Source organism: Equus asinus, chromosome 6, assembly GCF_041296235.1.
Source record: "Equus asinus isolate D_3611 breed Donkey chromosome 6, EquAss-T2T_v2, whole genome shotgun sequence".
NCBI classification, from domain to species: domain Eukaryota; kingdom Metazoa; phylum Chordata; class Mammalia; order Perissodactyla; family Equidae; genus Equus; species Equus asinus.
In genome coordinates, this window is record NC_091795.1 from 70,155,773 (window position 1) to 70,182,172 (window position 26,400).

Consider the following 26,400-nt stretch of genomic DNA (forward strand, 5'->3'; position numbering starts at 1 on the left):
TGGTGTGGTAAGTATTGTGTTTCTTTTGATATGTCTACAGCCAAAAAAATATAGCTATCCCCTAAAATCTCCTGGTGTTCGTCCATCAAACCCAAGACCAGGTACCATGAGACATCCCACACCTCTGCAGCAGGAGCCAAGGAAAATTAGTTATAGTAGGATCCCTGAAAGTGAAACAGAGAGTACAGCATCTGCACCAAATTCTCCAAGAACACCGTTAACACCTCCTCCTGCTTCTGGTGCTTCCAGTACCACAGATGTTTGCAGCGTATTTGATTCTGATCATTCGAGCCCTTTTCACTCAAGTAGGTGCTAAAATTTTGTTTTAAAGTAATTGTTAGTATTATATGTGCTACAAGTAAAAAGGAATCTGTATAACTTTTTTATTTTTTGTATATTTGTAGACAAATCAAAGACCATTTCAAAAGATATTATTATGAGGTTGGTCCCATGACATAGTGGTTAAGTTCAGTACACTCTGCTTCAGTGGCCCAGGTTCGTGGGTTCAGATCCCAAGCATGGCCCTACACCTCTTGTCAGCCATGCTGTGGTGGCATCCCGCATATAAAAAAGAGGAAGATTGGCAACAGATGTTAGCTCAGGGCCAATCTTCCTCAGCAAAGAAAAATATATATATTATTATAAAAATATAAAACATTCTAAACCCCAACTTATAATTTTTTGAAAATCTGTTGAAAACCTCTCTTTAAATTTATTATACTTTACTAAAAAGCTTGGTGATGAAATTGGCAATTTAAACTTCATTTGAGCATTTGTTTTTGATTGGTGAATTTAAAATGCATCCTTAATATCCAGAGGAAACAAAGATGACTCCTAAAATCTGCAAGGAATGTCAGTCCAGTGCCTCCAAAATTATTGTATTTGAATACTGCTCAGAGTACACCATTCCCCTCCCACCAAACTGTAGTTTCTAATTGTGCAATGCATCAAATTCAAGCTCCTCCTTAACCCTTTCTCAGTCTATGCCATCCAGCAGATGGTATATGGTGCCTGCTAATAAACTGCCTCTGCTTTCAAGCCCAGCCATACAGATTTCACAGATTGCGTACTATTGCTCATCCTTTTCTTATCTCTAGATCAGTGCTGTCCAGGAGAAATATAATGTGAGCCACACATGTAACTTTAAATGTTCTTATAACCATGATAAAAAAAGCAAAAAGAATTAGGTGAAATTAACTTTAATATATTTTATTTAACCCAGTATATGCAAAATATTGCCATTTCAATATGAAAATTAATATAAAAATTTATTAATGAGATATTTTACATTCTCTTTTTTGTTCTAAATCTTCAAAATCCAGTATGCATTTTACACTTACAGCGCATCTCACTTCGGACTAGCCACATTCAAATGCTTAATAACCATATGTGGCTAGTGGCTACCAAACTGCACAGCTCAGCCCTAGCCCCTTAAAGAGGCTACCTTTTATATCTAGATCACCTTACTTCCACTAATTTCCTAATCAGTTTCATGTGGAACTTGAAAGCTCTAGTAAGAACACATAACCTTTTTTCATGTGTTCGTTATTAATTCAAAACTTGAGTCCACTCACCTTTAACTCTCTCACAACCACTTCCCATGCTCTTTCCATTGGTTGTTTTAGCTCAATGTACAGATCAAGTTCTACCCTAGTATTTGACAGAAAAGAATCCAATACTGAGAGGCAATGTGACATTACTGTGGGGGAGGAGGTTGAGAAGCACTTACCTAGGAGTTAGAGTCCTGGTTTCTCATCCTAGTCTGCTAGTGAGCTTTCTGGTTTTATAAAAATACATTTACTGTGCCTTCTGAGGATCAAACTAGATTTTTAAGCTTTCTTCCAACTCAGAGAATCTAACTTTTTAACAAAAATCAACTTAAAATTATTCTTTGGAGGTATATGATTTTGAGATGTGGTCCAGAATCCTATTTATTTTTTCCTCTGTTATACATACATTTGTAGTTTGTCTTGTCTTGTTACCACCTAAAGTGCATTTGTTTTGAGAGTTACTACATCTTGCTTTATTTGGCTTCTGAGGATAATGGAGTCATGTTACACATGTAGTAAGCTATCAGGATGTTTTTGATGATAAGTTCAAATAAACACCAGGTAAAAAAATTCCCATTTATTCTACCCAACTCATCAATCCCCTAAATTAAGTAATAAAATAAAACCAGCACTTTTTGTTGTCTACCTGACCTAAAATCATTATTTATTCTGACCCATTTAACTGTTTACAGGGTTTTTTCCTAGAGCAGATGGTTATGGTCTATATTATAAAAATTCCCACATAAGTAAATTATTGAAATCATGTGAAAACCATCAACTGCAAATTCTACTTCTCTTAGTTTAAGAAGTAGCTAAAAATAAAAGAAGTGGAAAACCAGGAGATAAGCACCATCACATTCCCTACTAGTGGAAGAAGGAATCATTTTGGAATGCAGTCCTCTCGATAAGTGCCTTATCATATGTGGCAGTGGAATAATATTAGCTTAAATAGCTGGATTAGTGGAGAAACCATTGTTCCAGGAGTTAGACTTTGTAATCTTAGCTTTGAGGGTTTTCTCAATTTCTCTTTCTTTGTGATAAAGAAAACTCGTATTACTATTTCCTTTGCTCTTAGAAAAACTGAAAATAACTGATTTTGAAATCAAATAAACCAGCATAATATAAAACCATCTGTATGCTCAATTAGTCCCTTACTTAAAACTTCTCAGTAGCCTATGTGTATTAAAGGTCCTCATCTGCTTTTGACCCCACTTCTGCTAACAGATCTGCTAGTGCTGTGGGGCGGTCACCAGAGTGCCCAACTTTCTACCCACTGTGTTGCCACCAGAGCGAACACCTACTTCCACGTGTCTCCCTCAGGGCCTGGCAGGAAAGAGCTGCTGTGCCTAAATTCTTAGATTATCTGAACATATTCCACTCAATAGAAAGCAGAAGAAAGTCCCATTGCTCAAGTTTTTCAAACACCGAAGTTTGACTAGAATTTTTGATTAGTTATAATAGTATTTGTTTGCTTCTTATAGTTTTTTTCATGATAATTTACTTTAAAAACCAATAATTAATTTATTCAGCCAGTATCTGTTGCATATCTCACTCCTTGCGAAGCACTTACACATCTTCTCTGGTAAAGCTTGAAGTGTTACTGAGAGATGAAAATAACCCTAGTACAAAGAAATTCATAGTTAAATGCTTAACCATTGTTAAATGCTATCATTCTTTTTGTACTATGGTTATTTTTCATCTCTCAGTAAGACTGCAAGCTTTACCAGAGAAGATGTGTAAGTGCTTAGCAAAATGCTAAATGAGTGGTGAAGACATAAATGCTGTAGAAGTGTACACAAAGATGACCACAGAATGGGCAAGAATGGTCATGGAGAGCTTTTGGTGAAGACAGGGATGGGAAGAAACTGGCCACCTACTTAGTGTTGCTACATACACCCTCACATTCAGAGCCCTGCTCCATACCTTGCCCTGGCCAGATCCACCTCTAAGTGCTGATGACAGTGGCTGGGAAAAGGGGAAAGACCACCCAGCTCTCTGCTTTGTTTCTGCTGCTACAGCAAGAACGGGAAGAGGATGAAGTGTTCTTGGTAGCTTCTGGTTTGAAAGGTTGCCTGTTTGAAAGGTTGCCTGGTCGTAAAGGGGAACCAAGGTCTGACCTGGTCTGTGCTACATATGAGTTTTAGCTCTGTCCCTTAGTGTAGGGGAAGTATTCTAAGCATTTCAAGCTGGAATGCAAGGCTTTTCTTCATAGAAGAATGCTGTAGGTGATTCATTTCTCATCTCAAATATATTTGCATTTAACAGGCTTTTGTGAGTTTAAGAAGTTATTCATGATTTATATATTTTTTTCTATAGGAAAATGGTTGTTCCTGTTTCAAGAATGACTCATTTATAAATTGAAGAGTATCTTCAGCAGTGGTTTCAATGCTGACTGTACATTATAATCCCCTGGGGAACTTTAAAAAAAATACCTATGCCCAGCCCACACTTGAATTAGACTGGCATTGGCACCTGGGATTCAGCATTTTTTAAAAGCTCCCCAGGGGATTCTAATGTGCAACCAAGATTGAGAACCACTGATCTGTTGTCTAGGATTTGTACTTAACAAATTAATATTACTTTTTTAATTAATTGGATTTCACTCCTAAGTCATCAATAAATTTGTTCAGTACCTAGCTGATAAGAATTTCTAGTATATATTTCTTGATTAGAACATGTATAATTCTAAGAGATTTTCCAGGCAGTGAAACCAAGCAATTCATTTAAAGTGACAAATCAGAAAAAGTGCCCCAAATTTACCAAATACTTGAATCTAAGCCTGTGCTGTATATGCATATGATCAAAGCCAAGTCTGTCTGTGTGCACGTGTGTGTTCAGTGTATGCAGAGGTCTGATCGTTCTTTCTGAAAGCCTGCAGTTTCTAGCTGTCATGAGCTTTGTGTTTTGATTTTATTCCTATATTGTAGAGCATACTACCATGTTCTTGAGGCATATTTATCTCCTTTCCAGGAAAAGTGGAAAATAGATAAGTAGGTAAACACTAGAGCTGGATACTCCCTTAACCCCCGTTATGTCTTAGGTGCCTAATAAATAGAGAAGAGAATCATTGACAGAGCAAGAGCTTCATTTAATATCAAAGTATAAAAATGAGTTTTAATCTTCTGCAAGGTAACTTATTAGAATTAGCTAGGTTGCGACCCTTAGTTACCATAGCCTCTAAGGAGATAATGGGATAAACTATTTGAAATTGGGGCTGTCTGGGAAATAAGATCACTGTATTAAAATTAGTCAAATTAGTAGTCTTGCCCACTGAACCTGGAATGTAAAATTATCCTCATTCTGACCAAAGAAGCTGGAAAAAACAATGGTCGAAATTATTTGAGTGATTGCCTATGGTGCAAAAACAAAAGAAAAACCTGAATTTTTTAAAAACCTCAGTCTAGTGTTATAGGGATTATTTTAGTCTCTTGGATATTTTCTGTTCAATATGTTGGTAATATGAGGCAGTGTGACATAAGTGACTCTATTGATTTAGAACCAGTATAGATCATCTGGCCTTTTGTCTCAGTCTTTCTACTTTAATGCTCTTGGTGGCTGTGGCTTTTGTGATTTTCATTTTTTCTTAAAAGAATTAACATTGCTGAAATTAGACATTCTAAATTTATCAGTGAGTGTCCTCTATAAAATGTCTAAGCACCAAATGTTTATTGATTTTTTTTTTTTTAATGTTCAAGAATATAGAGAGGAAAAAGCTATATCACTTTCCAGCTTGTTTGGTAATATCCAAAGTTGTGGTTATTTTGTGATGAGAATATATGTCCCAAGAACATTTTCACAGGTATATAATAATATTAGTAAGTTAAGTTCCCTTTTGATTTTCAATTTATATAACAAATTTGTTATTTATTACTTATTTCACAAGTTTAAAGTTTCAAAGTAATCCTTAGTAAATGACATTTCTATATGTCCAGCTGAATTCTTTGCTGGAATTAGGTTTATACATTTTTTAAAAGTCTTCCAAAAATATAGGATATTTTACTTTTCTCCTAAAAGCATTTCATTTAATTATTATGACATCAAGTAGTGAATCTAAAAGGAATCTTCAAAATTCCCAATGTCTGACATTAACTCAATTTAATTCTTTATTTTTCTGAAAAGTAAGTAGTAATGAGCTTTTACTATAGACTGTTATACCATTCTTTAAAACTAGACTGACAAAAATAACATTTTTATCATAAATAAATTTTTACAGATGAGTTGAATATATCAATGAAAGAAAAATCTACTTTTTCTTGTTTCCTTTCACAGGCAGCGATACCGTCTTTATCCAAGTTACACTGCCCCATGGCCCAAGTTAGTATATTTGGTTTAAGACTCATAATTCTTGCTTTGGCTTTAAAAATTCAACCAAGTGTAACCTTCCCTGCTAAAATTCTTCCTGGGTCTGGCAGCGTTGATACCTTGCTTGCAACATCTTAGAAGTGAGGCCTTCACTTGTGCTATCTTTTGATCAGAAATGATTTGCTTAGACTTAGATACTTTTCATGCTTTTTGTAAAACCGTTTTTCTCTTTTAGAAGAACATTATTATATGGGTGGTTTCCACATTTAACCATTTCTCTTTTCCAACTAGAGAGTTCTAAATATATTTTAATGCTCAACTTGAAAAAAAAAGCAAGAGCATGCATGCGCATATGGGAATGCTGGCAGCTACATGCAGTGTCTAAACCACAAAATACACTTAGCCTGGCATTGGCATTGTAGGCAACTAACTGTTACTTGACTTTAGAAAAACTGTATTATAATTGTAACTACTTAAAGTATATGGCCTAAATATTCATCACTGTTAAGCAAAATAAAGTTCCATTGTAGATATTTGCTTTGAAATTTAATCTAACAACTCACCAAACTATTCCATAAGTTTTAAGCTAATAGATTAATGTTTTCTCCTCTCCTTCATACAAATGATTTCAAAATATGTACAATGGAAAACATTAATTGTAAGTTAAATTAACTTAATTGTCTCTTAAGAAAAAAAGGTAGGTGATCAAAATGTTGCTCATTTGAATACTATCAGTACACAAAGTACTCTCTTTAAGTTCTATATTGTTATAACATTTAATTGACAAAGTAAAAGCTATCAATACTTAAAGGAAACCAAGAACCGGCCAATATAATTTTGAATGATTAAGTATCTTTTCTTATCTTTTTTGTAGTGCTCATAAACTAGTTGACAATTTAGATAAATACTGTCTTTCAACATGTAATTACTTATATCCCTATATTATGCCCTTCTCATCTTTAGTGTCTATAAGATAGGTTCCAATTAGAAGCTTTATTTACCTTTTTTGTGCCAGTTCATCAACTTTTTCTTAAATCAGGTTTACTAGATTCTAGTGTAATTTCTGTTTTTATTATCCGGGCTGCCTCAGTCATCTTAAATAGCTCTATCACAATTAAAATTTTTGGATTAGAGTATGATGAACCTGATTTTGCTTACCCGCCAAGGAGAGCCTATACCTAAGCAAATGACGAGAGACTCACCCTCCCCTAGACACTAGATGCTCTCCCCTGGCATCCTTGGAGAGAATTGCTGGGGAGATTGGTTAAGATCAGAAACTAATCCAAGAAATATCTAGTAAGGGCCGAGAAATTCTACACTGGTAAAGTCAGAGAAAAAAATGAGCGCATCACAAAAGCTTAATAAAAATTAACATTCCAAAGGTTTTTAATAGTTTGTGGTCTCTCCCAAAAATCTGAGAATCAGACCCAAATAAAAAATTTCAATAATAGATTAACAGTGGGAATGTTATTTTGTTCAAGAAGCAAAATAACAGAATATCTTAGGCAGCTTTTTTTCTGAAAATTCTGCTAAGAAATTTTTGCATGCTTTTATAGCAGTTTGCTTTAATAAAGGAAATCCTATTGGGTATTGGTTTATTGAATTGTTTTTGATACTTCTATACATTTCTTTTAACAAATATAAGCAGTTCCCAGCTAAGCCTTTTCAGGATTAATAGATGAAATAACATTCCTGTGAACTTTTAAAAAAATTTAACCTCCTACAGGATCTGCTTCAGTATCATCTATAAGTTTAACCAAAGGCACTGATGAAGTGCCTGTCCCCCCTCCTGTTCCTCCACGAAGACGACCAGAATCTGCCCCAGCGGAATCTTCGCCATCTAAGGTAAAGTAGAAAATCTTGCTATCTGGAAACTGGAAGCATACGTACATTATAATTAATTGCTTATGTCTAGTTCTCACTGGATTAGGTTGACACTTAGAGTATTTGGGCTTAATAGTATTAAAACAAAGATTAAATATGGATTTACCATGCAGTCATTTTATTCCCTTTCTTCTGAAAGTAGTTTTTTGGTATGTTTTCAAAATCCATGTAAATCTAAATTATGGGTACTGTCAAGGAAAAAACAAGTTTAATCTATAAAATGAGAGGAATGTAGTCTCAAGCAGTTCTTTAAAAACACATATGGAGAAAGAAGGAAAGACGTCTGAAGCTTTATATGAAAGCACATTTTAAGTGAAACTGTATCTTAGCATATGCTAAATGTTACCTATCTGAGCTCTTTATAGTGAATCTGACATGCTTTTAAATGGGATTTTCATGAAAATTCTGGGTTGGAAGAGACTTTAAAGACTCATAATAGCTATTTTTTTCCACCTGTTTAAATTTCTTTTTTTTGCCAACTGTTAACTGATTCACTGGTTCTCAGAGTGTCCAGAGGACAGAGTAACTGGACAAGTCAAGACCTTTGCAGAACATCATGAAATATTGTTAAGTTTAAAATTGTAAAATTAACAGGTAACATGTTAAATCAGAAATGATCTTATGTTAGATTGAGTGATAGGTAAGCAATAGCAAACAAGAAAATTTTGAGAAAAATAAAGTAACAACTTAACATTGAGAAAAAAATTTGTTTTTTAATGAATTGGCATAACCTCCCATTTAAAACATATGGCAAACTCCCTGATCCAAACCTGAGATCGTCTAATAGCATGTTTGAAAACCCCAACTTAATTCTTAATATATTCATGATACTACATCAATTAAATTATTAATAAATGTGTTTTTTTTTCATTTGTGTTAGATTATGTCTAAGCATTTGGACAGCCCCCCAGCAATTCCTCCTAGGCAACCCACATCAAAAGCCTATTCACCACGCTATTCAATATCAGAGCGGACCTCTATATCAGACCCTCCTGAGAGCCCTCCCTTATTACCACCACGAGAACCTGTGAGGACACCTGATGTTTTCTCAAGCTCACCACTACATCTCCAACCTCCCCCTTTGGGCAAAAAAAGTGACCATGGCAATGCCTTCTTCCCAAACAGCCCTTCTCCCTTTACACCACCTCCTCCTCAAACACCTTCTCCTCACGGCACGAGAAGGCACCTGCCGTCACCACCATTGACACAAGAAGTGGACCTTCATTCCATTGCTGGGCCGCCTGTTCCTCCACGACAAAGCACTTCTCAGCATATCCCTAAACTCCCTCCCAAAACTTACAAAAGGGAGCATACACACCCATCCATGCACAGAGATGGACCACCACTGTTGGAGAATGCCCATTCTTCCTGAGTTCCTCTCTACCAGGATGTACATTTTCCTAGCCCCAAATCCATTGCTGGCAATGGATGCACTGAATGTGCCAGCACTGAGGAGTTAAAATGAGAACTCCAAACACTAACGACTCTACTTCAAGATGCAGTATAAGACAATGAATTTTAACCTAGACATAATTATAAAATGAAAATGGTATTCATTTAGAATATGGAAAGACTGATCTAGAGGAATTGGACAACTGATTGCACCTGAAAATCAAGTAAAGGGACTTTTTCCAGCCAGTAGGCAGGAGTCCTCTTTTTGTGAGGTGATCTTTATCATTAAAGGGATGGAAAACACAGTCTAGTGTCCAGCAGGCCCACATGATGACAGTTTTTGTAATTCAAAATATTATGCACTTTTTAAAAAGATATCTTAAACAGGGATCTTCATGTCCTCCTTTTTTTTCCTTTGCTTTTACTCGTCCTACTTTAGAATATTTTCTGAAAAATCATTCAAAGGACTGTGAGGAAAGGCTGTGGTACCTGACCTTGTTGGAATCAAGGCCCAGCACTGTACTACAGTCCTGTTTACAGATTATTACAGTGAATTGAATGGGTACCGAGGCTTCACCAAAGAGGTACTTTTTTTTTTTTAAGAATAATTATACCAATTTTAAGAATATTCCTCACTCATCCTCCCTACACAAACAAAACATGGTGGTGTTGCCTTCAAATGAGAAGTTTTGTGTCATTAAGATGACAGAAGAACTTTTTTTAAAATGTAATTGTCAAGTATACAATTTACATTTAGGAGACTGTTAATCTATACTATATTGTCATTTTCCCCCCTCTCCCACAAAAGTTTACTGGTAATCCATGTCATGGCTCGTAGCTGTCCCTCTAACCATACTATGGAAATGCAGTCACCCAGTGTGAAAGGAGCACTTGCTGGGCATCACTGACACCGTTCATGTTTTACTAATAGTTGAGTAATCAGCATAACTAGAATTACCTTGCATTGCCTAAATCATGTGTATATAGTGAATGTTATATATTATACCTGGCAGGTCTGTTTTAATTTAATTGAATAAAGATACAAATACTTTGTTTGGCTGGCATATATTAAATTATTATATGGAGAAAATGGTTGATTCTTATTTCTTTCAGTTGAAACACACACACACACACACACATACACACACACAAACACTAAGCATAAAAGCACGTATTGTGGTACGCCTTGGTTTCTAGTTCCAGATGTATGTATTCATCTTAAAGAATGATCTAAAGTTGCAGTTTGGCATGTAGGAAAATATTTGGTTAGAATAGGATGGGTATCTTTTAAGCAGAACTTTGTAAGTTTTTTAATTTCCTAGGCAACGTGTATACAGTTTGTTAAAGTTTATATTAAACATTCTACCTTGCTTAAGGTCTTTGCTCTATCAGAACTACTCGTAATAGAACATCTACCTACATCATTAATATCATAGTATGGATTATTCATTAAGCCTATGTACTGATCTTCTGAGTCTAACAAATACTGTGACTGAAATGCATGCAACTTGTTGAAGAGAAAAAGTTTTATTAATCTCCGCTATGATGTCTGTGAAATGTGCACTATTCCATCCTTAGAGAGTCATCAGTTCATCGGTATCTGCATGTGTCCTCTGAATAATGAAGCAACATTTCAGCAGTTCTGTTAACCATGTCATTAGAGACATTTTTAGAAGTGCTGCATCCTGGTGGAAACCTAGTACTTTAATAATTTCCTATGATATTTATTAGAGCATTAAATGTACATCACAATAGTACAGTATATAGTCCTTTAAGACCAGAATGTTGATGGCATCATCAGTAAGCTATCCATCCTATCATAGCTTTTCTTATTTATTTGTTAGAGTTGAATCTTTTTTGTTTCATATCTATCTGTACCATTCCTCTTATGGTAGCCATTTTGCTCCTTTGTAAAATGTCTCCTTTTAAAAGTCTCCCCCAAAATTAATTTCAAATCCACTCTTGTATGCAGAGTGTCCCTACAATCATTCATTCAACAAGTATTTATCTAAGCCTACTTACTAGTGCTGCTACAATTAATCATAATACACATTCCAGAATCTCCCATGACTTATTAGACCAGCCTCATTGTCCCTAGGATTTCCCTTTATGTGTCTTATTGATCACCTCTCTTTTTAATTACCCACCTTCACTCCAAATGAGAACCTGAGAAAAGTCACATTGGAGCCCATTCAATATCTCTCTGGCCAGTGTGTTAGCCTTCAGTAAGGTAATGACCTCTTTTCAACCTGTCTGATTGTATAAACAGGAAAAACTCAGATTTGGAGCTCTAACCACACTGCTCCCAAAAGGAACCATTCTTCTACCCTGGTGGTTCTAGAAGACCACTTCACTGTGCATCAGCTTTATATGCATTGTGGATAGAGGATATTTTTATTCTCAAGTATGACATTTGGGTAAAAATATTTTCTGCAGTGGTAACTGATTAGAAAAATTCCAATTGGATGCCCTTAAATGGAGGTGAGAAAACTGTATGCTTGCCTTCTTCACATGTGAAACATTAACTAGCTGACAAGTTTATTCTTTGTAGTAACTAAAATATACTTATTCGGGGACCAGAAGTGGCTGAGAAGAAAAACGCATCGCCAGAAAATTCTGCTTTTGAACCCAGGACATTACAAGATAGACACTGCAGTATGACTTTTTCTAAACCACATTCCAAAATGTGGAACATTTCTTTTAGAAATGGAAATGTTCTTAGATGTTTCATTATCTTTGGATCACAAAATGAAGAAAATACTTCAAGGTTAAATTTAACTTAAGTGGGCTGATAACCAATATAATAGAAAGGCAGGCTTTTGACATCTAAGCACTTTTAAAAACAGGAAAAGATAAGTATGTTTCTAAATTTATTCAAAGACAGGTTATTTACTCTTCCCAGTCCTCCAGATGTATTTTAAGACTATAAATTATCAGTAAATATACAAACATTAAAAATTTGCTCAATTAAAGGTTTTGGGGTATCAAATTATGTGTTTAGTAGGTTACTATGCTCTAATAACTCAAGAATGTTTTAATGGAGCTGAGTTTAACAGAGGATGCCACACTAATTATACTACAATCAGAACAGTCTAGTGAACAAGTACCATTCATGTACATGTATTCATGTACAAGTACTATCAGTTGGGGGCTATATTATGGTTCTAAACTCTCCCTTAATGATCTTTTTTGTAAATCAAAATTAAGCAAAGAAAAAATTAGTTGGTATCTATGATCATGACCTTAATTCTCAAGTTTAGCTTATTTTAATCATGCATTTCATCATTTGTCTTTTCCTAACAGCTTAAATTCAGAGTTTTAAGTGGCTCAGCAAAACAAATAATGAAAATGGAGGGAGGGGTGTCCCAATTTATTAGTGTTGTACATATTGAGGAAAACTTTTTTTCCTCCAGATTTAGAAAGAAACAAAGCATTTATTTCTTGGCATTTCTGCTGCTATGGGTAGGTTCACTTATTCTTTTAACCTATATTGTATGACTGTTGTAAAGGTGTAGGTCCTGTTGTGTTGCACATTAATCTTTACCAGTAAAATAAACATCACAAGGTTAATATCAGTTTGACTGAAAGAATTATGCAGTAAACTTATTTATAAGGGAAAGTGATGATTTAGTTTATTCAATATCTTTCTTTTGAAACATCTCATTACTAACTTTTAAAATAATTTCATAATCCCTTATACATGAGCCAATGAAATATTTTGAGCTCTAGTTAAAAGAAGCATGAAGTCTATATGACAAATCTAAACAACAAAAGCACTTGTAACTTGTTTTGTAAATTTCATGCCTTATTTTCCATTTTTGACACCGTAAAGTGCATTTTCTGTCGACTGTGAGCAAATTTCCCTTTTGCCTTTAATGAAAATAGTGCATTAAGTAGCCAATTGCTGCAAAATAATAAAGCAAGTTAGCTAAAGGTGGGTCACTTTGGACTACCACTCAAAGAAACAAGATGCAAAAGGATAGAAGTCACATGTAGTGTGGCTTTAGGGAGAGCTCACCTGTGCCAGATGCATGCCACTTTCAGTAGCTGCCAAATGTGCCTTTAATTAAAAACATCTCTAATTCTTTTCTTCAGATCAAGTCAGCATTTGGGGGCGGGATCAGGGCAGGGGACTTTGGGGTGCAAATATCTGGTGAAACCCACCAGAGAAGAAGCCTTTGTTTGTCAAAGTGACATGTATAACTTTAGTTGAAATGTGTTTGTGTACATATATATATATATGTGTGTGTGTATTTGCCATTGTTTAGTAGCACGGTTATTTGCTAAGATAATTGTCAAAAAAATTGCTCTGTCAATCTTACTTTGATGTAAAAGCAAAGTGCAGTCTATACATCTAATATGGCCTTTGTACCTAACCATGTTCGTAGGTTATCTTTGTACTCTGTGTGCAGCAGTATTTGGTTTGCATTTAAAGTGAAAATAATGGCTGTTATTTTTCTGGCATTACTAAGATAAACCGAAAAATAATAAAGAAAAATGCCTTATATAGCCCATAAGTCTATTATTTTTGCATGCATTTATTTTAGAGGGCAATTATTTTTAATGTCATTAGTGATTCTCATTTTAGCTCATGCTTTCCATATGGAAATAGTTTGCTCTTTATCATAGTCTTGCTTTGGAGGTGCTTTTTCCTGTATCATGTTAGTACCAAAGAAGTTCAGTACTTCCTTCTGTATCAAGCCCTATGACTGTAGTGAGTGGGAGGCCTTTGGGATGAAAATTAGTACTTTAGTGACCTCTAGTGTCACCTGGATGAAGTTTCAGAGGGCTTAAGCATTTGTATTCCGTTGAAAAAGTTTTAGTGTTTCTTGACAGGCAAGTTTTGCTGAGACCAGCTGGAATGTGGCAGCCTGACATTTAGCAATTCTTTGTAGGTTTGGCATGAAAGATACAGTTTATGGTTGTACACTGTAAAGAATTATGCAAATGTGAGGTCATTCATGGTGAACTACAGAATGTAAAAACTGATAAATCCTTAAAGGTCCAATACCCTTATTTAAAAATTGAAGCAAGTGAGGCCTTGGAGTAGTGAGATGACTTAGCCAACATCATGTGGCAGTTAGTGATTGAGACCATTGTCTCAACTTTGATTCCTGTATTTGGAGGACTGCTTTCAGGACCAGCTAAAATTCACTGGTGTTTTTCCCCCTGATTTAAAGACAAAATCATAAATTTGTACAAATTCTATTTGTAGGCCACTGTGAAATCCTAGTATGTATTATTGAATATATTCTAGGTTATCAATTTAATAGCTATAAGAAAATAATGTTGATATTTGTCAAACCTGATTCTAAATTTGCTCTTGAAACATCACTTTGGAATTTTAACCAAGTGGTTTACTTTTTTACTTATTTTAATCATGTTAACTCATCACAGATTCAGGGCACTTAAGTCTCTAGGGTACACCCACAGCTAAGCCTGCCTCTGCAGACAGATGCATGTGGCTTCCAGAGGCAAGGAGAGCTCTGATAGAGTACAATTCCAAAAAAGCAGTTTATGGCTATTCTGACATTTTAGGACTCTTGATTCTTATTGCAGGCAAGAAAAATACCTACAGCCCATTATTAGAAGCTAGTTTCTCTATCTTCATGCCTCTTCAAGAAAAGGAAGAATCACTGGTGGAGTATAACAAGCAGGTGCTTTGGCATCACATATCTGTATTCACATTCTGGTTCCACGACTTACTAGATGTGTGACTTTGGAGAAGTTATTTAAATAGTCTGAGTCTCTGTTCCTCTTCAATACATGAGGTTAATCTACTATTTGGGACATTTTTGAGGCTTCAGGGTAATACGTGTAAAGCCCAATGCCTTTCACAGAGTAGGTGCTTAAATAAATGGTCACTGAAGTTATGAGGGATATATTTTCAAAGTTTGCCTGCTTTGAGATATTTTTTAAGGGGTTGGTGGTTCATCCTGAAGTCCCCATAATTTCATTCTTTACTATACAGCTTCCTTTGATGTTTACTGTCACTTAAATTGGTTTTGAGTGACCTTAGTTACAAGCATTTGATAAGGGCCCGTCTGACTGTTCAACATTTAACAAACATTTATTGTTCCAGGTACAGTTCTTATGTTAGGAATATAGCAATGAACAAAACAGACAAAAATCCATATTAATATAGGATTAATTATCTAGTGAAGATATGTAGACAATAAGTTATAAAACTAAATATATTGCACATTAGAATGTCCTAACTGTTACAACAAAAAGGACAAGGTGACTGGGAATGTAGGAGACAAGGCAGGTAAAATTTAAATGGGATGGTCAGAGTCTCATGGAGGAGGTGACATCTGAGTCAAGACCTGAAGGAGGTGAAGGAATTAGGCATGCAAGTGTCTGGGAAAAGGATATGCAAAGTCACAAGGAACAGCCAATTCAAAAGCCCAGAGACAGGAGCATACTTGGTATATCTGAGCCATAGCAAGGCTACTTGTGTGTGGAGAGAAATGAATGTGGGCAGAATAGGGGATGCCATCAGAGGTTTAATGGGGTCCAGATCACATGTAATAACTTTGGCTTTTGTTTGACAGAAATAGCACCCTTCGAGGGTATAAGCAGAGAAGTAACCTGATCCAATTTACATTTTAACAGGACTGCTCTGGCTGCCATGTTGAGAATAATTGGGGGTTAAGAGTAGGAATAGGGAGGCTAGCCCAATAGAAGGGAGCTTAGTCAGGGTGATAGCAGTGGAGGTGGTGAGAAGAGATCAGGGTCTGCATGTATTTGGAAGGCAGCCAATTTGCTGACAGTCTGGATGTGGGGTGTAAGAACAGAATTGTCAAGGATAATTTCTAGGATTTTGACTTGAGCAGCTGGAAGAACAAAGTTACCATTACCTGAGGTGGGGAAGCTATAGTTGAAACAGGTTTGGACATGTTACATTCGATAAATATATTAGACATCTGAGAGATACCAAGGAGGCAGCTGGCAATATGAGTATGGAGTTTGAAAGAGAGTTCTGGGCTACAGACATAAAATTGGGAGTCACTTTTATAAAGGTCATATTTTAAAGCCAGCAGACTGGATAAGGTCACCAAAGAAGTAAGTACAGACTGGAAAAAGAAGCAATCTAAGCAAAGGAGAGTCCTGGGTACTAACGTTAGGAGAGGGAGGAGAAAGGAGGAACCAGCAAATGGTGATCAGCATGTCAAATGCTATTTGATAGGGAGAGTAAGATGACTGAGAATGGACCATTCCTTTAGCAAGGTGAAAGTCATTGATGATCTTGACATGAGCTGTTCAGGGGAGTGGTATGGGCCTACGGAGTTTGATAAAGAATGGGAGAACTGGAGCGCTTTCCTCTTTCAAGTTTTACTATAAAAGGAAGCAGAGAACTGACACATAGAACAGTCAAGAGGTTTCTTTTGCTTAAAAAATTGGAGAAGTAAGCATGTTTGTATGCTGAAGGGTTTGCCCCAGTCGAAAAGGAAAATGTGATAATGAGGAAAGGGGATGTGATCTAGTGCTAAGTGGAAACCCACTTAGGTAGAAACACAGATGGTCCTTTACAGTAGATCCCATTACCTTCAGATGAATAGGTTTATATCCATGAGGAAGAAACGGAACACATTTAGTCTTCCTGCTAAGAATTAAGAGCATTTAATGCTACTAACTCTGAAGGGAATGAGGCAAAAAGAAGGAATAAAAATATCTCTTATAGATAAGAAACAAGTTTAAATGACATTAAAGATTATGCACTAAGCTTTTTGAAAACAACAAATTTTGGAAAAGAAGTTATTTGGTTTAGGTACAAAAATCCTGACTATTGTGAATGTTTGACAACTTCCCAAAACAATATTTTCAGCATTGCCTACATCATATCCTTATGTTCCTATATGTTTAAAACTTAGGTCTAGTGTCACACGTTGGTTTCTGTTTTTCTCCCTTAAAATATATAGGTCTTCATCAATTTTCCTCAACCTTTTTTAAAGTTTTTGAAAAACTATATCTCACCCTTCCTTTTTCCTCAACCCCTCCCCACCACATGAGACTCACTGGCCTATATACCATAAATATTAGGATGCTCAGATGCTGAGAGTGCCGCACTCGTATCTTTAAATCAGCTTTCAGAATATCAGAATCCCAAATGTCCCAAAAGCATTACCGTTTTAGGCTCAGGAAGAAAACTATTAATGGTGATATTTCAAGAGGAAGTTTAGTTTGAAAACTAGACTTAATTTTATTATGCAACTTAATATAAGATATTCATTTTATTCTTTTTCCAAGTGCATGCAGCTGATCATCTGGAATATACAATCAATTTTACCAGTTTATTATGAAGAACACTGATCATATGTATACATTTTTAATCAGAGTCTTATTGTATATTATAGTAAAGGTCACAGATGATAAATTTAAGAATTCAAAAAGATTCATTTGGGTTTTGATGAACTATGAGTTTTCTGTATCTCAAGGTAAATATAATCAATTATTTATTCTTTCCTAAAATTTAAACTATGGAGAGAATCTGAGTGCCAAAGTTTACATACTAGATCATTCAATTTATTGGTCTAAGAGGTAGTGGCTCTAAAATTTCAGTGGGCCAAAGAATCACCTGCGTGCATTTAAAATGCAGATTCCTGGAGACCATGCCCAAATACTGCAATCAAATAGGACTGAAATAGCACCCAGGAATCAGCATTTTTACAAGCGCCCTCATGGAGAAGGTAACATATTAATAAGGACTTAAAGACAGGGAATGAGACATGAGGTGCTATAGAAAATACTGTTCAAAGCGTTTTCCCTGAGCGAGCAAAGACATTCTAATTTCAAGCCCCAGACTAGCTTAAACTACTTGTCATATGATAAAATAACAGATGCAGAGAACCCTAGAGTGTTGGCCCACAAACCCCTGGTTCTCCAAGCTTCCAGTTCTAGAGTCAGAAAAGCAGGACAGTCCTTGCTTGGGCTTGTATACAAACCCTGCAAGGCTGCAGAAAGGACCTGTTGCCACCCACAGCTGTTGTAAAAACATCCACTTCATCTTTTGGTGGAGTGCTTCTTTCTGCTTATCAACCCAAACACTTCCAGAAGACATCTGTGGTCTCCTGTGTAAACTGTCCTTTTCCAGAGGATTGGAGATCACAGATGTAGCAATTGCCAAGCTCTTCCCCCCCCCCAACTTCATCCCTAATGCAACATTACATTAAATATCATTCATAAATATCCTTAAAGATCTCCCCTGTCAATTTACAGTACTACCTAGAAAAACTGTGAAATGAGCCAGGACAACACAGAAAACTAGCAAACTTTTTTTTAGTGGAGAGATGTTTTCTAATGCTAGATGCTTGAAAGTAGCAGTGGTGCCTTTAACCGCTTCTGAAGACAACTGTATTTTATTTCCTTTGTGATTGATATTTTTCTTGAAAAAAAATGAAAGGCAGGGAGGTAAAGTGACAACTCTGAAGCTCTCTGTCAAATTATGAGTAGAAATTATTTTCTGTAGCCCTCTATCCATCAGAGCACTACCAATAACGTTGGCATCAACCATTTACTGAGCTCCTACTATGTACTATCCTAGAGGTAGAAAGGAATAACAAAAGATACAGCATGATTCCTGCCCTTGAGGGGGTCTTACATTCTTGTTGGGAAGACAAGACAAATACATCAAAAGATATTGGAGTTACACAAGAGGTCACAGAAAGATGAGGGAGCTTAAACTGGGTCTTGAAGATTAGAAGAGAGGAAGGAGGCTAGAGAAAAGGCATGAAGCAACAGTGAGCCTGAGCAAGGTGCATGGCTTGCCAGGAAACAATAAAAGCCCAGTTTAGTTGAGGTACATTAGCTCACCAGGACTGCAAAGTGGGAGAGAGTAGCCAGAGAGAAAACTTGAAGCCATACTGGAGAGAGAGCAAGCCTTGAATGTCAAGTCAAGGAGTTTGGAATTTGTAGACAAATAAGAACAGTCAGTTTCACACAAAGCAATATTTGGGAATATTAATGTGTTAGAGACATGTAGGATTGATGGGAGCAGAGAGAACGTGGGGGCAGTTAGAAAGCTACCAGAAAAATCAAGGTATCAGGTGATGGAGATCCAGAGAGTAGCTGTATTAATTATTACTAGTTTTATAGGCTTAATTTCATAAAATATAACTAAATTGAGCTGTGCTACATATGCAGTGTCAAGATTTTTCAAAGGATGTTATCAAAATGAAAATTTGGGAAGTGTGTCATATTTCTGAAACCTTCCCAGTAATTGATCAGTTTTATGATAAGCAATACGAAGAGGAAAGAAATTTATTGGGTTTTTTAAATATTTTATTCCAGAGGTTGTGACTTCTATTTCACTTTCCATGTCCAGTCAGTTTGCCATTGTGCTTTCAAGCACTGCCCCCAAAACTTCTTTGGCCTGATAATAGAGAGAAATCTAATTTCAAAGGAGTTCATTAATTTCAGGAAAATGAAAAGCTTGGCTTAAACTTAAATATTGGAAACTCAAAAAATTTGGCTGTGATCCTTTAAGCGTTCCAGACATCTATTGTTCAAAATGCTAACAGATGAGTTCCTAATTAGTCATCAGACAAGTAGAAGAAAATTTCTAACACTTAGAAGTGAAACTTCCCCTATTTTATTGAACGCTATATTGCTAGAGGAACAGCTTCTAAAGAAGTCAGGTTGAGTACAAAGATTTTAAATGAACAGTAGCAAAATGCCCCTAATATACCAGCAATAACTGCCTGGGAATTGAGACAAATTGTTTAAACCTAATTTTTTTCTATTATGATTCTGATGTTTGGGGTATGTCAAGGATACGGACCATCATAGACATATCCATGTAGAAATAGAGCACATTTTATTACCCCATACCCTGGCAAGCCTCATTGCAATGATTCCTCTGTCTGAGCTGTAAGAACTTTGTTTCTTTACAACTTACTTCTGGAAAACAAAATAAGGTACTGCCAGCTCTATGTTTTCATTCTGACCTGTTCTTAAATGTTCATTCTGGTGTTTGCAGCAACCACTGTGAGTGAGCCATTAAAGCATTAATGTTGTTGCCACCTTCTTTGCAGACTGAAGAAAGTGTCTTTAGGAGGATGTGGCTAAATCAGTGCTTTTTTCCCCAGTCCATCATGAGTGTGTGTTGACACTCAGGATCACTAGCGCATCTTTGAATCCTAAGTGCTCTATAGAACACAGACTCTGGACTGTTCCCATCTGCAGCACAACCCACATGAGGGAAAATGTTTCTTTGGTCTCCCAGTTTCTAGAGAAATTATTGTTTCCTGTACTGATTTTCATAACCATAGAACAAGAGAAATACTACTCTTAAGATTCTCTTCTTATTTGGAGATCAATGTGTCTTTGAATCTTCTTTATCATGGTTTAAGCACTTCTCCAAAACTCAGATTTGCACCATATAAAATACAATTCTGTTCTTTGATCATTTGCCTTAAGGGATGTTAAATATTGCCTTAGGGTTTTTGGAAGATATATAGCAAGACAGAACTGGTCCCTAACATAGTGTATATTAGTCTAAAAACACTGGGATGAATTAATGAGCTAAATGCCTAGGAAACATAAAATTCACATCCATGTTAAATATGAACATGCTCCATATTATACTGGGGGAATGACTTCAAGGTGGAAGTTTTTGTTCTTACAACCATTTATTTTCCTCCAAATTTATTGTGTTTTTCTGTAATGCTGTGAAAAGTCTTCATTTCCCCTTTCCCAAGTGTTGAGGTTCAAAAAGCCAGCTCTCAACCATAGACTAATCTTCATCTCTTCAGTGTCTTGTATGTTGATTTAGTTTCATATGTAAGTATTTATATTAGTTTTCTTAGGGATTTATACATCAGAATATATATATATATATATATATTCCTACACAGATATATACAAGTTTTTTATCCTCATCTTACCACTTGACAATACAACTTTAAGTATGTTTTACACAGCTGTTCCTTGGTCAAGATCATTTGCAAGAGCAAGTCGGTTTCTGAAGAAATCTTGTTTGGTGGGTGAAGGATCCATTGAGGGACTCTCATTAGTTTTTTCCCTGTATTCTGATCCACTGGACCTAAAATCTCAGCACACAGATAAAGTACAGGTTGATTTGGTTTTAATTGTTTTCAAATATTTTATCTATCCAAATTGTTTTGCATTTGTAAAACAGTTGCCTCTTACATCTGGAATAATTTTTACTTCCCCTGAATTTCATGACTTAGCACATGTGTAACTAAGATTCGCAGCAAACATAAAGAGAATATCTTTCTAATGCTTTATGGAGACAATTGTGACAACTGTGTATGTCAGTGTAAGACACTATGTAATAACATTGTAAAAGGGGAATAAAAGCTCAGAAAATTTGAGAAATCCTATTTTTGAACTACTCCACAAATTACCAAGGCCCTTAAATTTAAATGGATGGAATTCATTGTTCTCAACCAAGGTTAGCAAGGCCTTTACTGAATTTGGGCATTACATTACAAACTCTTGCTTTTGCTTGTTTTCATTTTTCAATGAAAGATTTATTGAAGCCAACCACACATATATGCTACATTTGGTAGAATGCAGAAATTAGTACAGTAATCAGATTGAGGAGATTCTATAATCTCAACCACCACAAAGGAACCAAGCCCAATCAATAGTCAACAACTCAAATCAGTCCAATTGAGTCCCCAGTCGAGGGTGCATTCTTCCTTTATCTTGGTTAAGCCAGTTGGGTAATCCATTCCAGCTCTGCACCTTCTCCAGTTTGTTCATGTCAGAAGTCCCTGGAGGGAGGAGGCTTTCTGGAAATAACCTCTGATAAGCTAGGCTGGGGTCCTTTGGCTAGCTTAAACTCTAAACTAGAATGGGTAACACTAGCCCAGTGTCTAAGAACCAATCTCAAAAGACCTCATGCAGGATGTATGAAAGTGATGTTAGACATGAAATTCTTTGTCCAAAGTTCCTAGACAACTGAAAACGTTCTCCGTATGCTGAGGCAGAGTCAGGCATGCTTCCACTATCCACAAAAGAAGGATAAGTTCTTCCACTATCAGGGGTAAGCTATGAGTCCTCATTGTTTTTATTAGATAATTATGACTCTATCATTTAGTGAATTAATTGGGCAAAATTCAAAGATCCCTTTATATTATCCAAGGAAAGAAGTTGGATCCACACAAAGACTAAAATACTGATGTCTGGAAACCTGATGACTGACTAGATTTTTTTACTTTTCACTCTGGTATTTGGTATCACAGATGAAGCCATAGCTACCCACCATGCTTTCTACTTCTGGTCAAAAAGGAGCACTTTTCCACTACATCCCAGTGCATAAAGGAAAAACTATTCTCTCTCTCAACCCAGTACATCTGGATAGTCATCTAATAAGTTGATATCTGGGTGGGGTGAAAGTCCTCTTTTCAGAAGCCCCCTTAGCACTCTCCCTTGAAATAGCCTCCACAATGCCCCACCCTAAAACTCCAGGCCTTCTCTCAACTCTCAGAACTCCCACCTACCTCCAGTTCAAATGATACTTGATTAGTAAAATTGTTCCCAAAATGTTAGGAAGATATATTTTGAACCATTTCATTCTTTTCTCATATCTTCTGTTATCCAGAAGACTAGGAATGCCTATAGTTTTGGGGGCAGGAAGTCATAAATAAGATTTGAATGTGGCTGTTGTTTCTTTTGAATTGTTCCCCCACATGACAGTTTCTCAACAGAAAGTTGTTAATCAAAACTTAAAATCTTTACCTCACATTTCCCCTCTTAGCTGCATCTGATCTCTCCAAAACCCAACATGTCATACTTTGATGGTTCCAACATGCAACTGTTGCGTGTTTACCTGGAAATGGGAAAGCTTTGATGTCACCACCAGCCCCAAGGACCACAGAAATCTTCACCAGTTGCGTTCCCATTTCTGAAACAAATGCCAAAATCGCCCTGTCTAGTTTTCAGAGTCCACAAACTCAGCTTAGTTTTTTCTTTTTTAACCGCTCTTCTCACAAATCACCTTCTCTGTGTCTTCACGTGTGTGAATTTCTCTGTTTCTTGATATTAAATATTAATTAACTAATGGCTAACTTGCTAATCCTTTTCAAAATCCAGAATTCTACTGTAGCCGTGACTAAAAGCTCATCTTCATCCTTTTAAAGATAATTTTAACAGACTGCTTTATAACGCTTACATGGTATAAGCCACCTCAACATTTGCACTCTTTCAAAGGTGTGGCTGCTAGGCTTTGAAGTAATGTATACCTAAATTACGGGGAAATAACCTGCAGAATCTAGGAGAAAGGGCCAGTGTATCTGCTTTTATTCCCTTTCTCTTTAAACGGGAATGGCTTTTGAGCTCCTGGGGCCATTTTGGCTGACTGCAGGGCAGATCTGAGCAGACATAGAGGGACAGGCAGGCAAACACTTGCTGGGAAGTGTACAACTGCTGCCAGTACATTCTGACACATAGCCATCCAAGTGTTTGACGGAGAGAGAACAGACCTGTTGCTAACTTTCCTTCCACTCAATTGACAGAGACAAAGAAAATAACAAGTTGGGTAGGTCATACAAGTACAGATTTGCTACAAATAAGCTTTGAAAGTTTGTTTGGAGTCGGGGAAGGGAAGAGGGGTGGAATCTAAGGCTGCAGCACCCTCTGACTTCAGAAGTCTTGGTTTTCTGATTGGAAAGACTGTCCACCTTTAAAGTTTTGGGAGACATACACATGGAGAAGTAAAGGAGCAGGGGAACACCCTTCCTGTTGGCCAAATCAGTCGGCCCTGGTAACAAACAAGGTGGCAAATGAGCATTCATTTAATATATATTTGTTGAGTGCTTACTATGTTCTAGATACTAAACCTTGTAGCTAGGTTACCCTTACATTTGGACTGTAAGCTCCTAATAGGCTGGAACTATTTCTTTTACTTCTTTTGTGCTAGACAGAACCTAGTACACTGAAGACCTTAACTACGTGACTGATTTCAAATGACCTATTGAGAAACCTTTGTAATCAGGTTTAAGTAATCTAAAATGTTATCCCTTCAACAATCTCCTTCAATTTTAGACTTATATAGGAAATGAAATGGGAAATGAGATTGAACCTCAAAGTGGGTAAGAATAGGAGAAGGACTTGAGATAGGCTCTAAGGAGATAAAAAAGAAGGTGAAGGTAACATTGTCCATTGATTCTTTAGTAGTCCTGCTTTCTATTACATGGTCTTTTCCACAGCTGAGGCTGGGCATATGCAAAACAGCTGATAAGACACCAAAAGAAGATGACTCACTGACATTCAATTATATGGGGCCCTGCAGAAGTACTCTCTCTGTGTGTGATTAAGAAAATAGAGAGATTTTGAGGTAACTGGTAGAGGGAGGTTGATGACTGGAAAGGAGACACTCTGAGGCATGTTAAGTTATAAAGTGCTAAAGAGGAAGAGAACAGGTGAGGAAGTAGAACTAATCATTTGGAAGCCATATTCTTTAACATTCACTCCCCCCAAATTTGAGGATGAAAAGAGAGAGCATCTACATTCCCTATTCCTAAAAGGTCTTACATAATCATCTTCCCCCCGCCACACCCCAACCAAAAATACTTACTAACCTAAGTGCAAGATTTATATATAACGATGAAGTAGCATTTGCCACACACTTCAGAATAGTCTAGATTTAAGTCTTTGACAGCCTCCACATAGATCCTTCTAGAATGGGATAGTTTGCCTTCCATCCTGCTCAAAGGCAGGGGGATAAGGATTCACTCTAGCATCAGCTGATCACATTAGGTCTGTTCTTGGCTTCTAAGCATCCTCATTTAAAATTTTTAAAGTCACAACATTTGCGAACTTTAAGATATGTAGTCTTTATTCTGATCAATTCTGGGCAGCTTTCAGGGACATATGACCTGGTATCTACCCAGGACAAATGTGTCTGAGATAGAAACAATCAGAGCGGCATCCTTTTCCCCAAACATCTTGGGCATTTTTCAGGATATTTTTATGATGTCAACTTGACTCTCCCTTTTGAATCCTTGTGGGTATGAGCATTCGGCCCTCCCAGTCTCAGAGGGAAGAGAACCCTTTCCCAGGTTTTCTGTTGCATCTGGCTCCATGCCTAGCTTCATCCCGAAGCAGCATTCTGGGTGTGTGGGGCCACCAGCCAAACAAGCCCCTATGGATACAAAAAGTGTGTCAGTGTAGACAGGAACGAGCCTTCAAAGGGCTGTGGGGGAGGCAGGCAGCGAGCCCCAGATGTGACACATGCAGCTTTTCTGGCACTGGTCCATACCGGACGTTTGAGGCCAGGCTCTGGATGGTTCTAGTACCCACAATTAACCACTTCTTAAAGTCACAGGGTTTGCTGCCAGCCTGACCTCCCGACACATGGGAGAATGGGCTGAATGTCTCTTTCTGATTCCTCCCTGTCCTGCCCACATGCCTGACTTCACAGTGCAAGTTCCTGCATAATGACTGGGACTATGTCATTCACGATTCCTATGCAAGTGTCTCACACAGTACATCCATATAAGAAGGAATGCTGAATTAATGAGAAGAATGGTGTGTTCTCATCTAAGTTAAGAGCTATTAACTTTTCTGTGCTACACTAGGTCCTCCCTGCCCGTCCTCTCTACCTTAGCATAATGCAGCAAACTTTCCATGGTTCTTGGATGAAAATACTCAGGAGAAGCTATTCGAGCTGTTTCTTTATCCCATGCCATGTCCCCAAAGTGCCCACCATGGCACCCTGGACACGAGGGGATAAGTAAGCATCACCCGATGGTGCTCACAGTCCTACACCAGATGTACAAAGCCAGGAAAGCCTGCCAGATGGAGCAGCCATCTGTGTGGTGCCGCCTTTACTTCCATTAATGTAACATTTCAGATTTTATACACAAAGGCAGTGTCAGAACTGGTGGTGGCAATACGATTGATGCAGGAGAGACTGATCTATGAGAAAAGATAAGGATCAAGGGGATCCATTTGGCCCTCTAAGAAGGATACCAAAAAGCTGTAAGAGGACTGAAAGCAATTAACCAGCACGAATTTGGAGAGTCCACAGCAAGTCCTCAGCATTGTACCAAGGGCTGTGGGGAGCTACAGAAAGATAAAACCTGGTCTTCTACATGGTGAGTCTTTAAATCAAGGCCACATTAATTTCTTGTTTCAGGTGTTAAAAAGATGTGATTAGTCAGATCCATCTACAACAAAGTCAAACTACAGATAAAGCAAATCTCAGCACTAGAAAGTACTCAGGTGATTATCTTGAGCAATCTCCCATCCCATGCAAGAATCCCTTTCATAGCATCCCTGACCAGGTCATCTACCTTCTACT

The 26,400-nt window shown here is 36.9% G+C and overlaps 2 protein-coding genes across 24 annotated transcripts in view; one reads left to right on the plus strand and one right to left on the minus strand.

Moving 5' to 3' along the window:
* The window catches only part of SOS1 (SOS Ras/Rac guanine nucleotide exchange factor 1), a 147,078-nt gene extending 133,445 nt beyond the window's left edge, over positions 1-13,633 (plus strand). Inside the window, exons 20-23 of one of the 2 annotated variants that reach the window (XM_044772279.2) lie at positions 41-305; positions 5,820-5,864; positions 7,579-7,697; positions 8,617-13,633. In XM_044772279.2, coding sequence (XP_044628214.1) covers positions 41-305; positions 5,820-5,864; positions 7,579-7,697; positions 8,617-9,108 — 921 coding nt within the window. In that variant the 3' untranslated portion in view covers positions 9,109-13,633. The remainder of the gene's footprint in view (positions 1-40; positions 306-5,819; positions 5,865-7,578; positions 7,698-8,616) is intronic. The other variant, XM_044772280.2, reaches the window with a different exon arrangement.
* The window catches only part of ARHGEF33 (Rho guanine nucleotide exchange factor 33), a 112,199-nt gene that overhangs the window by 19,971 nt on the left and 65,828 nt on the right, over positions 1-26,400 (minus strand). For 3 of the 22 annotated variants that reach the window (XM_070512216.1, XM_070512214.1, XM_070512231.1), the window contains one exon: positions 19,409-21,171. The exons of 4 other annotated variants lie outside the window; for them this stretch is intronic. In XM_070512216.1, coding sequence (XP_070368317.1) covers positions 21,042-21,171 — 130 coding nt within the window. In that variant the 3' untranslated portion in view covers positions 19,409-21,041. Of the gene's footprint in view, positions 1-19,371; positions 21,179-21,611; positions 25,240-26,400 lie in introns of those variants that run through there. 15 more of the 22 variants (XM_070512225.1, XM_070512233.1, XM_070512221.1 and 12 more) reach the window with 13 other exon arrangements.